At 36.0% G+C, this 18483-nt stretch overlaps 1 protein-coding gene across 8 annotated transcripts in view; it reads right to left on the bottom strand.

Annotated features, from left to right (window-relative positions):
- Positions 1 to 18483, bottom strand: part of L3MBTL4 (L3MBTL histone methyl-lysine binding protein 4) — a 490814-nt gene that overhangs the window by 346250 nt on the left and 126081 nt on the right. For all 8 annotated transcript variants that reach the window (XM_079109233.1, XM_079109226.1, XM_079109227.1 and 5 more), the window contains exon 4: positions 14639 to 14690. In XM_079109233.1, coding sequence (XP_078965359.1) covers positions 14639 to 14690 — 52 coding nt within the window. The remainder of the gene's footprint in view (positions 1 to 14638; positions 14691 to 18483) is intronic.

Genomic DNA, 18483 nt, shown 5'->3' with positions numbered 1-18483 from the left:
GAGCCATGAGACTTTACTGGAGGAGTCACCTATGTTTTTATTCATGTTATGACAAGACAAAGAGAAAACTGACCCAAGTCAAGTTCCCGCAGATTCAACAAACATTTATTCGATACCCACTATGAGACAGACCCCATGTTAGTGCTAATGATTCAAAGAAAAATAAAATAGAGCTCTTGCCCTTAAGAAGCCTGCAACTTAGTGGAGAAACATAACTATCATAAAAGAAGGAAAATTCAACTGCAGAGACATGAGAAAAGGGCTAAGAATACAAACAGAGTAATCTAATGGTTAAAGACAATAAAACAAGATAAGTGAAATACATAGCATGTCAAACAGCAATAAGTGATACCAAGACTACACAGCTGAGAAAGGAGTTAGGAAACAACGGGAGGGGCTCGGCAATGCTTCTGAATACAGCTAACTTCTCATCAGAAACACTGGAGGCAAGACGACGATGGAATTGCATCTTTAAAGCACTGGAAACTCATAAAACTGTCAAGCAAGAACTATGTAGCCAACAAAAATATCTTTCAAAATGAGAATAAAGTAATAAACTTTTCAGATTAAATAAAAGCTTATTTTTCTATGTATGTCACTTATTTTTATAGGGTATAAGTTTCCAGTTTTGATTGAGTTCTTCCTCACTACTACATTCATTTATTTTCCTAAAATATTATTATAAAATCTATTTTTCCCTTCAAACAATTAAGTCTTTAATTTATTTGAAATTCATGTTTGTGTAGATAAAAAGCAGCTGGGCAAGCACACTCTATTAAATAAACTAGAATTTGTTCCCCGAATTGATTTACCATCTTTCTCATATTACATTTTCATATATCTCTTTTTCCCAAATCTATTTTGTTCTGTAGATTCTTGATCTATTACCATACCGCCAGAATGTTGGAAATTTAAGTACAAAATTATTTTATCCCATTTAAATTAAAACTAGTTGGGGTTCTATTTTGGAATCAAGTTAAAAATTCATTTGGAGGTAACTGATATTTTTGTGGCATATCTTTCCATTTCTTCAGATATTAATTTATATTCTTCAATAGAATTTTCTACTTTTCTTCATATAAGGTCTTCCACATTTCATGTTCAATTTATTCTACATATTCTACACCTTGTTGTAAATGGTATTTTCTTTCCTTTTCCATTTCTAAGTACCAATGACTAAAATACAGAAAAGTTAATGGGTTTTTAAAAATTTCTCCTATATACAATCAACTTCAACATTCTTGTATTAATTATAATATTTTGTAATTAGGGTCTTCTGAATTTTCCAGGTGAAATATCATACCACTTTCAAATGTGTGTGCATGCATATAGGGGATGAAGTGCAATTTTAGGTCTCCTTTCCACCAAAGTTTGTACTCATTTGACTTTGTTGCTTATTTTACTCACTAAAATCTCAAAATAAATAATATTAATGATGATAGTAGACATCCCTTTTTCTTTATTTGAACTGATAAGTTTTTGATAATCTGCTATTACATTCTTATAAAAACTTTTCCCATAATCAATTCTGTTTTAAGAGCTTTGGGTAGGAATGGCAGTCAAACTTTACCAAAAGACTTTTCAGTGTCTAGAGATCATTACATGGCTTTCCCTTTTAATTTATCAATGTATGAATTACACTAAGTAGATCCTATAATACTGAACCCTGTTTTGTTACTGAATTTTACATTAATGAACAATATACCATCTTTGGTAAAAGGGTATCATTTTTCCAATATATGACTGGATTATATTTGTCAATATTTATTTAGCATTTTATATCTGTGTTCAGATGTGATTTAAAGTCTGTAATTTTATTTTATTTTTTGTACTCAGGTTTCACTTGCTACTCCAAAAAAGAACTTTCAACTTCTTCCATGGTCTGGAAGAGTTTATCTATCACTGGAAATAATAAAGATGAAGAAAAATTCAGCTGGACCTCTCAGTGTCTTCTACTGCATATTAAAAGGTTCAACTCCTTTCTCAGGTTAAACTTTTTCTGCATATTCTCAAGTTTGCTAGGAAATAATCCATTTCTCCAAGTTCTCAAATATGTTTCTAAAGAGGTGCACATATTATTCTTTCTCACATTTGCTTGTTTAAAACTTCTTCCACATCTTTATTTTTCTATTCTCATTTAGTAATTAAGTTTAAGGCCACATGGTACATGCTGATTAGTGACCAGGAACACAGAGAAAGAGAAGATTTCAGCAAGGGACTGAACTGAAATGGGTGAAGGATAACTAGGTAGAGTTCACTTCCAGCAGAGTTAAGGCACGACTCTGCCACCAGGTAGAAATAAGTAGTGTAGCAACAAGATGGTAACAGAGGTTACCCAGAGGAAAAGCACAAAATGAGAAGAGAACCATTGTTGAAACAGAGGAGAGGGAAAACCAACACTTTAATAGAAAGTGGAGTAAAGAGAAAGCACTGAGACATAAAAACCAAGAAAGACTGATGTTTCAAAATACAAGGAAAGAACAAGTGAAAAATGAGGAGGTGAGGCTAAGGAGAAGGGAGAAGAAGAGGAAAAGGAGGAGGAGAAGAAATAGTCATCACCTCAGTTGAAAGGTCAAATCAAACCGACAAATGTGGAACACAAGATAGAAGATGAGAAGAAAATGAAAAGTAGACAAAGGGTCACCTCAATAGCAGGGGTTAATGTTGATCAGGATTCCTCAGTGGACCCAGTTCTATCACTAGAGGAGAATGAAGAGCTCAAGAAACTCAACATTCTTACTGAAATACTCAGGGGAAGGTGAAGTTGGTGATAAAGAGCACACTTGCACACAGATTTCCACTGTTAACTGACGTAGTACTAGTGGAGCAGTTCTATAAAAATAACTCTCACCACTGAGACTTCATAAAAGAAAACTCCATATAATTAGGAGGTCAATATTAAAATACTTTCCCATGAATACCACCCAATAAGTCATCAAATTAACAACTGTCTATATGCAGTGGCAATATTCTTCTCATAACATGATTAACTACATATTTCCCTTGAACTTTTTCTTCTATGTATCCTAGAGACACCCATTGTAATCTATTAAATACAATACAGTTCCAGTGATTGTTGGTACTTTCATTAATTTAATTAATTTTGTCAATCAGAATATAGACTTTCCTCTGTTCCAGATATCCCCTGGTGGGCTCCAATTAATGGACATTCTTAAAATATTATTCAAGATTATTCTTCCTCATGATGCTTTAAAATAAATTCTTTGCAAATCATATCTCAACTTCACAGCTTGTTAACCTTTTGCAACACTAGTCATTCTCAGTGAATGTAAGTTTAAAATCCATGAAGAAACATTTAATTTCAGTTCACTAGCAGACCTTTTGGTGCAAAGCAGCATATTTTTATTACTTGGGAAATAAATTAGGACTATTTAAATGAAAATTTAATGTAAAAACTTCTAAAGCAATTTTGTAAAATTTAATTCCTGGAAAGTATAGTCAAAGCAACCAAGAAGAGGTCTGTTAGTCCACACTGGCGTTTTCCCCTCTGAACTTTTTATGACCCTTTAGAAGGGCATCCCCTTAGACCTGCTTTGAGTTAGTGTTGTATATATATAAGGAGAAAATGCAATTGCTGTTAGGCTTAATGACCAAAAACTTTACAGTATGGGCTAAAAAAGTTCAATTATGGTACTCTTCCCTTAGCAACATGTACTAAATAATTGCCATTTTCAACAAAAAAAAAAAAAAAAAAAAAAAAAATGATTTCACAACGTGGAACTTGAGGTGGGTAGAATAATGGCCTCCCAATATGTCCTTGTCTGTATCCCTAGAAATCATGAAGACATGGCAGAAGAAATTTTGCAGATGTGGTTATGGTTTTTGAAGTGGGCAGAATAAATAGGTGGGCCCAGGGTAATCACAGGAGTCCTTAAATGGAGAAGCTTTCCCAGATATGGTCAGGGAATGATGTGACTATGACTCAAGAGCCAGAGATATAATATTGATGGCTTTGAAAATACAGCAAGGGCTCATGAGTCAAGGGATGCATATGACTTCTAGAAGTTGAAAAAGGCAAGATCTCAGTCTCCCCAGAGCCTTCAAAAGGAATGAATCCTTGCCCATGTTAGCCCCATAAGACCCATGTTAGACTTCAAATCTACAGAATTCTAGGATAACTAAATTCTGCTCTTTGAATCTGCTATGGTTATGGCAGTAAGAAGAAACAGAACCACAGAGCAGGAATAACAAGTACTGATAGTAAACTAGTCAAACTCACAACAAAAAAGTTTATAAATGCTGAACACCTGGGAAATTTTACAAATTATCATATTGCATTTGTCTGAAAAATAAGAAAAAAATCCATAAATACTGTGTTAGTATGGGATAACAGTTATCACATAATAGGTATTACATTCTCTGATTTGAACTGAGGTTCACTGTACAGAATACAGAACAGCTAAGAGAATGTACCTGTAGCTAATTTTCCTGTCTCTGTGAGCTAATGCTCGGGAGCTAAATTATAATATACCAGGTAGACGGCACCAAAGACCCATTCACCATTCTATTGTTTTTGTACATAAATTCTATCATGCTAATTCTCTAAAGTAATTTTAAATATAGTTGTGAAGAATCAGGGCTGAAATGTATCTAACAAATCAGCTAATCACTTTAAAAATGAAAAATGTGATTTCCCCCAAGGCACAGTTGTGGCATAAATGTCTTATTTCATGGACCAATTACCCTGATAAGCCATAAACGTAGACTAATTTGAGTAACTGATTTCAAATCCCAAGCATCCTTTCTGTTTTAAAAATCATCAATAAAATAGTTTCTTTGTCAAGTAAAATCTTAAACTACTAAATTCAGATTTGCTGTTATAAAAATTAATTATGATAATAACTATGAGAAAAATAATTTCTTCTAAAATTCTAAGCACTGTGAAGACAATTAAAAATATATAGATAATTAAAAATACAAAAAAAAAGGGTAGACTCTAGGTAGAATACTTATTAACATACTGCAAAATTAAAATAGCAGTGCCATAAACATATAAAACTTAATTTTGTACAGTTTCATGTTTGTTTAGGGGAAAAAAAAATGTTTCTATTTAAAATCAGTATCACACAGATTCTTCCTGGGCACCAACTAACCCAGAGAGTACATACCAAGACCTGGGGCATGTGAAGCTGGACACAGGGTGCCTGGCCCCACCCAGCTGCCCAGGGCTTCTCCTTCCTGACTCTAGGGCCCTGCCTCTGTGCCCTGCTGCCCTCTCTTCCTGTCCATACATCTGCAGCCTTTTTTTGTTACAACTCAACATGCTCCCCTGTAGAGGTCCTCTGTACTGTTCACCAACTCTGTACACATTTGATGGCCCCCCAAAGTCAAACTTGCATGTGAGGCTCCTCTCACTAGCCTCTGATTCAGACCTGACCCCTCGAATGTTCCAAAGGTCTCATTCTCCACCCAAATTAATCCCAGTATTGGCCTTCAAATGTGATCCCAGTTAAGACTATCTACCCTAAATCCAGTGAACCCTGTTCCTAAATCTCTTTGGAATCTGTCTCCTCCTTTTAGTCACCACATGCCCTGTAACAGCTGAGAAAGCCCACCTTGACAACTACTGGCAGTACACTGAAATATCAGTTCCTCTTCTACTACACCCTCACCCCCAGCCAATAGTTATCGCTCCACAAAGAGGCTATCCCTCTGCTGCACTAAGCTTCATCTTTTTATTAACCATGGGACAATGTCCAGTCAGCTGAGCACAGCATACAAGGTGCTTGTCCTAGAAGCCAAACTAACTCTCTACCTCATCAACTGCTCTCTATTCACTAGTTTAACAAACACTCATACAGGACCTACTGTGTACTAGGTTCTCTAGATACAACAAGCTCTACAGTCAAATAAAGACACAACACCTCCCTTATGAACTTTAAAATCCAGAGGGGAGTAATCAACTAGTGCAAAATATGATTACAAATTCTATAAAGTGTTTTCAAAGACTATAAGGCCCTGAGAACCTGGTCTAGGAGATCAGGGAGCTTTACTAACAAGTGGCACTCAAGCCAAAACCTTCAGCAAGACCTGTATTGAAAATTGGGCAAAAAAAAAAAAAAACAGACGAGAGAAAAAAGGGCATTCCAGGCAGAAAGGACAGCAGGTTCAAGAGCCCTGGGGAAGTCTCATACAAGGCCAGTGCAGTCAGAGCAGGAGGGAAAAGAGGGCACATTCCAATCTTGGAGTGGCAAGGGTGAAGAGATAGGAAACAGCAAAACTCTGCAGGAATTAGAGACCTTACTAATGATTTTGCCTAAATTGTATCCATCAGGTAATGGGCAGCATCTGCCCAATAGAGATAGAAATAGAGGTAGAGATAGAGATATATATTTTGGTTGCAGCGGACATAATACCTTTATTTTACTTTTATGTGGTGCTGAGGATCAAACCCAGGGCCTCACATACATGCTAGGTGAGCACTCTACCACTGAGCCACATTCCCAGCCCAGCATCTGACAGGTTTTAAGAAAAGAAAATGTAGTGGAAATGACAGGATCAGGCTTATATTCTGAAGAGAATGATCTGGCTGGTTTGCACAGCCTGGAAGAGGTGGTACCAAGAACAGTTCTGGGGAAATGGGCTGAGACATCCAGGCAAGGGATGACAGCTGGGACCTAGAGTGGTACAGGAAAGATATAAAGAAGTGGACAGACATGACAAATATTCCTGATGCAGTGGACTTTGATGAAAGACTGCCCAAGGGAAGGAGAAAAAGAAATAAAGTGTCAAGAGGGTCCGTAAGGCCCCAGCTGTGTACTGACAAGGCAGGGCCTTCACTGAACTCAGAGCATCTTCACCCACCTTGAAGCTTGGGGACACGCTTGCCTATGACAACAGTGACTCTAAATCCAGCATGTAAGATCCCTTTGATCCCAAAAGAATTAACACTTTCTAAGTTTTCCAAAAGTTTAAAATCTTTATAATCTCATAACTGTATATCTTTTAAATCTAATGTTCAACCTATTAAACAGCAAATCCATGTCAAGACCATTTTCCCATGCTCTTCATGTTCATCAAAACAGTCAAAATCTATCAGTAACAATCTTCAATTTTCACATAAAGTGTTTTTCCAAAAAATTTAAACTTTTAAGGACTCATTTGCTTTATTATATAACTAGAAGCTGCATAGTTTGTTTCTCACGAGCCATTCTTGAACAGCCTCTCTGGGATATAGCTGTATATTTTCTATATACATAGACTCCATATCTGTCCCTCAGAGAAAAATAAGAAAAAAAATACTAAGAAAATGCTTTGCCTAATGCTAGAGCAAACAGTTTTTAAAACAATCCTCTAGGACTCTCCTGAGAAAAGTATTAGTACTTAAACAAAAAAAAAAAGTCTAAGCTTTTTTAAAAGCAAAAATATAAATTCCCTATTAAAGCTGTTTAAGGAAAATGCCATTTTATTAAGTATCTACCAAGAGTCTAGTATATTATGGACACTGTCCCATTTAATCCTGATAATTTTATAGGGTAAGCGATATTATCTATTATTCCCATCACAAGAAAGAAAACCCAGGTTTAAGAAAGCAAATAACTTATTGGAAGTAACACTGCCAATTCAAATTTAAATAAGGTCTGTTTGATTCTAAGCACACTACATATTTCCTTTCAAATATCAAAGAAATCATTCTTCAGAATGAATAACTAAAGTTTGGACTTTCAAAGGTAACACTTACCCTAGATTAAAGACAAAGCCCTGGCTGCTGAACACTCAAGGTCCAGGTTATCTACCTAGTGTGCATATCTATCTTTTTCTTTCTCTCTGTCCCTCCTTCTTTCTTTCTTCCTCTCTCCCCCTTCTTTCTTTTTTCCTTTCTCTCTCTCTCTCTCTCTCTCTCTCTCTCTATATATATATATATATATATATATATATATGTATTTGTAAGCTTTAGATGACATCGTTGAAGTCTACAGGACAGGATATAACACACTGTCAATAAATGGGAGATAATATTATTAAATATTTAAATTAATAAACTTAAAACAACTAAAACAATCTAATAAAAATTTCGCTTAAGGTCATTCATAAAACTATCAGATATCCATGTTTCTCACTATTAAAAACTGTGATTCAAAGATAAAATGAAGGAAATCCAGATTGCATCCTGTGAGACAGTGCCGGAATTATATCACAATAATTTCATAAATTTCATTTATAGAGATAGATAATAAAATAGTGACATAAAGTATGAATATTTGTGTGTAAATTTGAGTGAACATGTATGTAGTGTATAAGTACACAGATAATTCTATAGCGTTGTTCACTGAGAGGTCCTAGGAGTAATGACATTGTAATAACAATGAACACACTCAGTCCCAGCCATGAAAAGGAAGCAGAGTTCCCTGGAGAAATGACTGGTCCAAAGACTGGGACTGAGAGAGAACAAGATTAACCTAAAACATCTTATACTCATGTTATAGTCAGCTATGTCACTGCTGTGACTAAAAGACCTGACAAGAACAATTAGGGAGAAACAGTTTATTTGGGGGCTCATGGTTTTTAAAGTCTCAGTCCACAGAGAGCTAACCTCACTGCTCAGGGTCCAAGGTGAAGCAGAACATCATGGCAGAAGAGTGTGGTAATCCCTATCGGGGATTAAATCACTAATTGGGTGAAAGTTCTCATAACCAAATCATATCACCTCTAAATCTTCTTGCATTGTCTCACGCATGAGATATAGGGAGATATCTCATATCTAAACCATAACAACCAGTAAATTCAGAAGTATTCAGAGAATAATAGAGATACATCAAAAAGACACCAAAATCACCTTCTAGAAGCCCTGCTAGCCAAACTGGAGAGAATCTGAGCATCAAAATAATGACAGAAATGGAAAAAAAAAAATTATCTGAATAAAATAAGGAGCCATGAATTCATAAGAAATAAATGATAAAAATAGGAAAATAGACATCCAGGAGACACATTTATAAAACAACTATAAGTAAACAGAAGAAAGATCAGATTAGAGGGAAGGAAACAGGGGGAGGGAGGAGGAGAAAAAAAGGGAAAGTACTAGGGACAGAATGAGAACAAATTATATTCCATGGTTTTATAATTATGTAGAAATGAATCCTAATGTTTGTATAACTCAAAAGTCAATAAAAATTTAAAAATTAAAAAACAAGGAAAAAGGGAGCAATTTTGGTAGAAAATAGTATACTTACAATTTCAATTACCTCTCTATTAAATATATATTAAATACAAAGGGGGAAAAAATGTAACTTCACAGTGGAAAGACCTAACAAGTTGCCACCTGAAGCAAAAGATCAAAGTTCTCGTCCAAAATAGGACAAATCAAAACCATGTACCATCTGATAGAATGCAAGGAGGACCCAAAAAAAGCATCACTTCTGTGATATTTCCCCAAAGAGAGATGACCTGACTCTAATCTAGAAGAAATATCAGACAAATCCAAACTGGGGGACGTTTTGCAAAGTAACTGCTCTGTGCTCTCAAAATTGCCAAGGTCATGAACAATCAGGAAAGGCCAAGGAAGTGTTCCAAACTAAGGAGACTGGAGACACATGTAATTCCATGCACAGCATGACTCTGAACTGGATCCTTTCACTTAATGGACATTCCCGGGATGCCTGATGAAACCTGAATGGGGTCTAAGCTTGGGGGGGGGGGGGGGGGTGACAGGAATGGATTAATGGCGATCTCCTGCTTGGATGGGCTGGTTGTACTAGAGTTGGGTAGAGCATATTCTTCTGTGTAGGAACATAATAAAGAATTGGGCAGCCAGGTGTAGTGGCACATACCTGTAATCCCCAGCAGCAGCTTCCAGGAGGCTGATGCAAGAGGATCATGAGTTCAAAGCCAGACTCAGCAATGTAGTAAGGCCCAAAGCAACTAAGCAAGACTCTGTCTCTAAATAAAAAAAAAAATAAAAAATAAAAAAAAAGCTGGGGCTGTGGCTCAGTGATTAAGTGTCCCTGAGTTTAATCTCCCGTATTTAAAAAAAAAAAAAAAAATCAAAGAAAGAAAGAATTGGGGTTGATGAGGTATTGAGTTGACAACTTAGTAAGTTAAGAGGAAAAATTTCTTTATTTCTTTGTACTATACTTGCTACATTTTTATAAGTTTGATAATTTCTAAACTTTTAAAAATGTAAGCTAAAAAAGAATACATTCACTCTAAATACCAGGAGAGCACAGGAAGATGAGATGTCATTATAAATAGGCATGTCAGAAAATAAGCCCATGTTCCAAATATTTCAAGTGAAAAAGTTTAGGTCTAAATGAACATTAAAAGCCTTCAAAGTAGCAGCTTAAATCTGAGTAGCAAAAGGTAATTACGCCAAACAATAATTAAATATGCTTTAAAAGAGCAAAGCACGTTAATGGAAAGAATACTTCATTTAGCCTCCAAATGAAACAGAAGCCTCTGTCTTTAGCAAAAGAATGAGCAAGACCTGCAAAAGAGAAGATGGGGGACTGACTCAGGCAAAAGAAAGGGACTGATCATCACTTGATCCTGACTGCAACTCAAAGGTATCTCCACTGGAACAAAGGTCTGCACTGTGACATTCCCTTTTGCTAAATCAATCGGAGCATTAAGGAATCAGTCCCTTTTCCAGAGTTCAACGCCTTTTTTCCACCAGGGACTTCTAATCACAGATGTAGCAGAGACTTAGTGCTGCCTCTGGAAGGGTTGCTCTGTAGGATGGCTTGAAGACATAAATAAATGGAAAGCTTACAGAATTTCTTCAATGAGGAAAAAATTCTAATATGATTTTAACTTTCATATATTAAAGAATTCTATATAGCCTATAAAAGCTGCCTTCATAAAACAAGTGTTATAAATGCAGGCCCTAACCCTATACTGATAAGGTCTTATCCAGTTTCATTCATTGATCAGTTCTAACTTCAAGAGGAAAACAGTTGTGTTTCTTCCCTTTATAAGGTTCTGAATTCACAGGGCCACCAGTTCACCCAGAAGTGGCAGGATGCCATAGGGGAGATGGGTTAGGTTCAACGATGAACCATCTATAAGCTAGAATCAAGAGCAAATAAATGACTTGAAAATATGCACTAGAGACTATTTCTTACAGTAGCAGTTTCATTAAAGCACACACAAATGTTTCAATTATTACAACACCCCCACAAAAAGTTCATTATTTAGAAAGAATCCCCCTGTTGATCCTCCCATGATAGCTTCATGGCTCAGTGAAAATGCAATTGTCTAGGTTCAAAGTAACCAAGTGCCTAAATATTTAACTGTTAATTTAATAATAGGGTCATCTATATTAATAGGAATTGAGTGAAGTGAAATGGATTTGGTTTCCCCTTTTTGGTGCTTAGGAACAGAATTACCTCAGAGGGAGAAAACACACCTTTTACAAATCTTAGAAAATACAGGCATTAGTTCCACTAGGATATAATTATTTTTCAAGAAAGTACCTCTGCTGTTACATCCATGAAGTAAGCGAGCTACCCTAACAAAAGACTCCAGGATAATATTCAAGAGTCAGTCCATCCTTGAAGCTTTTAGAATCATGTAATTAGACATATCCTCCAGCACCAAACCACTCTCTGAAAGTAAGTTAAGCACTTCTGGAAGATGTGCTAATTCTTCTTTGGGTCGTTTAGCTAATTAATACTTCAGATTTCTAGTAAATTATTATCTCACAGTACAAAACAATAGGTCCTATTGGACTTCACAGTATGTCTTTTAAAAGACACCTAACTTAAGTAGAAAATATAGAAAATTAGGCAACTAAATTTTTTTGAAAACCAAGTGCCCTGAGATATGCTGAGAAAAAAAAAATAGAGTAGGGGAAAAAATATAAAAATAAGAAAAGTAGAGAATATAATGAGGTTTTGAAGGAGCCAGTCGGAAGAAAGACCCTTGGGGCAAAAAAGCAATTCCTCAAAAGTAAGTTCTACACTGCATGTCCTGGAAGACTAGAGCAAAGCAGATAAGGCTCGGTAGCATGTAAGAAAATACTGTAGCTTTCCAGAAACTCAGATCCTACTGGAGGCTTCCGGCCATGAGAGAAGAAAGATAAGAACACAGTAAAAGAAGCCATGTACAACAAGGCAAAGTGATATTCTGGACTAAATCCAGGAACAGAAAAGAGGTATTAGTTGAAAAACTGGTGATATCTGAATAAAGTCTACAGTTTAGTGAAAAGTGATGCACTGATGTTAATTCTTAGTTCTGACAAATATTCCAAGGTCATATAAGATGAAACTGTTAGGAAAAACTGGCTAAGGAGTATACAGAGTATCTCTGAACTATCTTTGCACTTTTCTGTAAATCAAAAATTATTCCATAACAAACCACTTATTTAAAAAATAAAAATCTAAGAACAATTTTTCAACAATACCCTCCATTACAGAAATTAAAGTTTTTAGTGTTCAGGAGTTTCCAAATTTAAGAATGTTTGTCTGGGGGCTGGGGTTATAGCCAGTAGAGCACTTGCCTACCATATGTAAGGCACTGGGTTTGATTCTCAGCTCCACATATAAATAAATAAAATAAAGATTCATTGACAACTAAAAGAATATTTTAAAAGAGAATATTTGATTATAACTTAATTATAAACTAGTTGCAAAAAAAAAAAACTCAGGAAATATCCTTTTTCTTACACAACTTAAAATAGTCATTGTTAACATCCTTTTTATTTCTTCTATAAATATGTGCTATTTTTAGCCATCATTTGGATGAATGTCATGGGAATTTTTCCCCCTCAAAATTTTATCATGATCTTTTCCTCTCCTGTAAATTTAAATTTCTTCAAAGGCATTTAAGTGACATAATTTTCTATATACAATTGTGCCACAGTGTTTTACCTATATTCTAAATCTGTTTAACCTTTAGATTATTTCCAACTTTTCACCACTTATAAATAGTGCCACAATGACCAAGACATACTTTAATTAAATATGAAAGCTTAATTTATTGAGAGAAATTTCAAGAAGAGGAGTTCCTAAATTGAAGGAAATATTTATTTAACACTTTTGATAAATACTACCAATAGTCTTCCAAAATAATAAGACCAAATTCTACTCCTAGTAGCAGAGAAGCAAAGCCAGTCTTCCCCAGCCCACAAGCAAGGAGAATCAGCAGGGTTTTGTTTGTTTGTTTGTTCATTTGTTTGTTTAAATTACTGTTCATTTGGAAGGTCCAAAATATCATCACTACTTTTGAATTTGTATTATTTTACATTTCAATGAAACTGAGTACTCTGCCTGGTTTTGATTAAGATCTTGGTGAATTTGATGATCTTATCTGATTCTTTAATCTATTATGGATCAGTCTCCAATAAAAGAATAGGAAAAAAGTACTTCTCACTAAAATGAAACACTGAAACAAACATATGTCAGGATAGAGTGAAACAATAAATACTAAATCAGTAAAGAATCTTAGTTTGGTAACCAAACATTTTAAAATTATTGACCCAAGTCTGTTCTTCTTTTTCTAGAGTGAAAGCTTCAACCACAAAATAAAAGAACCTAAAACAATTTATAATAGTCTGAAAATATGCTGCAAGGAAGACAACAACATCATAAATCACCACCTCTCTCTGAGAAGAAAAAAAAATGTTTAAAAAAACCCCTCCTGTTAGAGCAAGGTATAGTCCAAGTTTATTTCTAAAATCCCAGTGTTGTGGAACTGAAGTATATTTCAACATCAAGTTACATAATTATCAAACTACTGCATCCTATTTTGCTTTTTCAGCAAAGAACATGACAGGCCTGGGGTGGCAGCCAGAGAAGCAAAGGAATTTAAAGCAGCATACAGTGTTTGGTTATAATAGAAAACAACTTTAAATATCATTTAAGTGGTAGGTACAAATTTTTAATATGTTCCAGGACTAAGCAATATAAGGTGGTCTTTTAAAATCTAAATTCTTGTTTGTCATTTTTCAAGGTACTTTTAGATGTTTTTATTACTTAAAAACAAATAAAAGGCTTACTCAACAAATATTTATAGCACTTCTAAAAGTTTATTAGAGGAGTATTATCAAATTTATTTGTCTCCTTCCCACTGAGAAGAGCACAAATATTGCTGGACATTCAACTATATTTACAGAAAATTTAATAACAGTCCTCTGCTTGTATGGAAATAATCACAAAATATGAGAAATATGTATTCCGGTGAAATAACATCTTCATTTGTTGATTTAAAGTATCAGAGAATCCATTAAATGCTAAAAGGCTATTGTCTAAAACCCACTGATATATTAACAACTATAATGAGGGATATTCATTTTAGAGTAAAAGTATATCTCCTCTAAAACATGGCTTTCATCAAAGAGTACAAAAGTAAACCAAGGTGGGAAAAGCTTAAGCAAAGAATTACAAATAAACTAAGCAGCATTTCTTATTTTCATGTTCACAGAGAGAGTTTACAAACTAGAAATCATTTTTCTTAAAGTTTTTTTTTAATCCAAGTAAATGAGATAATAAAAGCTTCAAACTCTCTTCATATATATTTGAAAATCTTAGATGGCACTGATAAAGTCTGAAAGGCAGTATGTAACGTGCTGTAATAAATGGAATAAAAGATTATTACATATTTAAGTTAATAAATCTAAAAGAGCTAAAGCAACCTAATAAAAAGTTCACCATACACTAAAACCGTAACTGATGGTGATAATTACCGTGACTCAAAAGGGTTGCACTGCTCCCCTGCTTCTCCTCTTCAACTTGTTCCTGGAATACAGAAAATGTGGGTTAGATCATATTTCCAGATAACGGCTTGGAACCCTGAAAACTAATGTGTCTGTTTTCAGGAAGCAAAGTCATAAAGATTCCTCCTGTTAGTGAGAGGACAATACACAGTAGGTGGCACTTTCTGGGTGGATACCCAGGATCATATGCAACAATCCACATGGATGTGGGAGGAATCCTTTACTACTGTTTTAACTGTTCATTGGCTAAAACACAAGAGAAATTCCACCTCACAGCAGTTATTACGGAGGAGAACACAGATGTCTCTATGAACTGGATCCCTGGACCTAACAGCCACAGTGCAGGCAGCTGACGGAAGAGGTTGTTCTCAGCCCAAGTCAAGTTCTCCATCCGACTTTTGCTCTCACCCTATTAGAGCCTACTGTACTTTGTAATGCTCTGTTAAGATGATAATACCTATGACAATGTCCTTTCCAGAATGGACAAATGACTTCAAAGCTTCCCCCTAGAAGCCATAGTTTAAATACAGAAAACAGGACAAGCACAAGCAATAAGCGAGAAGAACCCATCCCTAGGTCAAGTGCTCCACCAGGCAAAACACATCAACCACAGCCCCTGAAGCTTATGTTTTATTAATTTATTTCATTTTTTCAGTTTATATGGTTCAAGATACAGATATAGACAGATACACAGATAATATTATATATTCAGAAAATAGAGTGAAAACTTTCCCTTCTGCCCTCCCCCATCTTAATACCCCTACTCTTATAATCATTGTGGATTGGGGCAAAGTTTTCATCATAAAAATACAATGAAACATGAATATATATTCTCATTTTATTGCCCTAGTGCACAAAAGATAGCATATCATAATATTGTTTTCTACCTATCTTTTTACTTAACAAAATACCTGAGTGATCTTTCCCTCCCAGGTATTTTTATAAAGGATGTTTTCATTCTTGTCTCATAACTGCATGATATAAATAGATATGCCAGGACTTATTTATGGAAATTTAGGGTGTTACCATTCATTTTTTTTCCTTTTTCAATCATACCCTACTGCAGTGGCAAAACGTGGACATGTGTGGTTTTGCACACACACCAGGTTATCTGTACAGTGACTGCAGAGTGGCACTGCCAAAGCAAAGGAGACACGCATCTCTATGTTGCTAGGTGCTGCCAAGTCAAGCCACGTGGCTTGACTTGGCAGCTCCTCTTCATGCATGACAAGCTTGATTGGTGCCTATTTTCCCACAGTCATGTCAATAGGGAATGTTATCAAAATCTGGAATTTTTAACAAGATGACAGGTCATTGTTGCTGTCATTTGCATTTGCTTCGTTATGCACAGGTTGAAGATCAAATTATATATTTAAAGAGCGCTTGTATGTCCTTTTCTATAAAACGTCTCTTTTCATCATTGGTTGGAATGATCACCCGATCTTTGGTCTTGATAAATTAGGAAGATTAGTTCTTTGTCTAAGATATGATATAAATTACTTGTTTTTCCTAGTATGTCAGTTCTTTTTTTCACTTTCCTTATGGTATTTTTTAATACCAATGCAGAATATTTGTTGTTTGTTTTAAGAAATTATCAAACTTTTTTCTTGTGGCTTGTAGATTTGAGTAAAATCGAGAAAACTTTCTCTACTCTAGATTACAAAATCTTTCCCCTTTTGTTTATGACCGCTATACTGTGGTTCATTGTTTTATAGTTAAGTCTTTGATAGGTGGAGTTAGGATATGAACTAAGACTCCAAACTTTTGCCCTGATAGTTCCTCACTTAATCCAACACCACTTAGTATCTTCCTCTGCCATCTGTCTAAGACCTGTGCATTTCATACGGAACTCCCAAGTACCTTCGAAGCTATTTCTGGCTTTCTGTCCTGTTTCTTAAGTCTATCTGTCATGTTCCAGTACTATAGTATTTTAATTGACACAGCCTTATATTTTCATGTTTCTTAGGCTACCTAGTATTTTGTACAGACTAAGAGAGTTCTGTTTCTGTACAAATTTTTGAGTAAGAAAGCCAAAGAAAGGTTCAAATCCCAACTCCATCCCTTACTAGCTGTATGATGCTGAAAAAGTTATTTATTTAGCCTCTATGATTTCATAACCTGTGACTTTCACAACCTCCTTTACAAGACTGTTTAAGCATTAGAGACCCATGAATAAAGTCCTTATAATAATACGTAGACATGGCAGGCTCTCAATCAGTGGCACTGCCAACAGTTATTTTGCCAGATATCAAACTGCTAAGAATGTATCCAGGGACTTACTAGAAATTAAACCAGCCTAGCCTGGTTATTTGTGTCTACCAGCTGAGGAAGCATAGCACAAATTAACACAATCTCTCACGAAAGAAGCATTCTGAGGGGGAACAAGCAAGAATATTGAACCCCTAACTGAATCAATTACTTATTTCAAAAAAAAAATCTCTAGGAAATTACAATAAGCCAAGAACTTCATTGGGCTTTGAAGGTTATGAATAAACCACAATATCCAATGTTCATCAGAGGCTCCCTGCACTGAATGGCAACAGAGTGACAGGATGTGCTTACCTGGCTGTCCCCTACTCCTTGTAGCCCCTGACTCCCTAGACTGTGATGTCACTGCACTCTCCCATCCTCTCTGCACACCCCATGCCCTCCTTTGAGTTCCCTACTTGTGCCTCTCCATGCCATGTGCAGCCCTCACACCTCCCTGAAGTCCCTATCCACCCACACCCACCCGGCCCCACCTCATTCTACAAACTCTGCACCAGCTGGGCTAGCCTCCAACTCACCAACACAACCATCAGTGGATCTCTATCTCCCTCCATCAAATTCCCATGATCCAAGCCCACCATGTGAGAGGATCTGGTAAGGAATTGTGGTGTCCTCTAAGAGATGACAGTGGCCTCTGCTTGACAGTTAGAAAGAAAACAGGGATCTGAGTGCTAGAGTCACAAGAAACTGAATCTGCCAATAAGAACAGGAGCCCAGATGAGGATGCTGAGCCCCACACTGGAACTCAGCCATGCCACCACTGATTTTACTTACCCTAAAACCCTGAGCAACAATCCACTTAAGTCGTGCCTGGACTTCTCAGAAACTGTGATAAAACAAATGAGTGTTTTAAGCTGCTAAGTTTTTGTCAATTTGTTATGCAACAACAGAAAACTAAAACTATCCTACTTACTCTTTAGGATTCCACTCATTAAGTATTATGTGATCCTCCCCCGACCCCCTCCACCCAGCATAAGCTGGGAACCCATGGAAGCCTAGAAATACCCTATAGAAATCCATTTCTGGGCCTACCACACTGCACTATAATCATTAGTTGTATTCATTTCTCCCATTTTGGTGAACAGACAATGTGTCTTAACCATCTTTCATCCCCTAAACAGTCTGGCACCTAGTGTAAATCAGCAATATTTGCTGAATGAAAGCATAAAGGCAATATTCAAGAACAGTACTTTTCTGCCTGGAAGATTTCACAACCAAAGTTAATGATGTGTATCTTTATGCAATTAATAAAGCAGGCCTCTTACATTCTCACATGCATGTGAATCACCTGGGGATCTTGCTAAAATGCAGATCTTGACTAGTAGGTCTGGGGTGGGACCTGCGATTATGGATTTTCAACAAGCTCTCTGCAGATGCCATTGCCACACTATCAGTGGCAAGCCTCCCTGCTTTCTTCCAGGGCAGAGTGGGAATGTGGATGGTAGTCACCCAATCACATCTACCCATATTCTGCTGTGTGGGATGAACTCCTGAATCAGAGCTAATTTTCTATGGTAGCTCTTTACACCAATTTCATCCATCTTCAT

Source organism: Sciurus vulgaris (genome assembly GCF_902686455.1).
Source record: "Sciurus vulgaris genome assembly, chromosome: 13".
Taxonomy (NCBI): Eukaryota; Metazoa; Chordata; class Mammalia; order Rodentia; family Sciuridae; genus Sciurus; species Sciurus vulgaris.
Note: the sequence above shows the minus strand (reverse complement) of the source record. Positions and strands in the feature narration are given on the sequence as shown.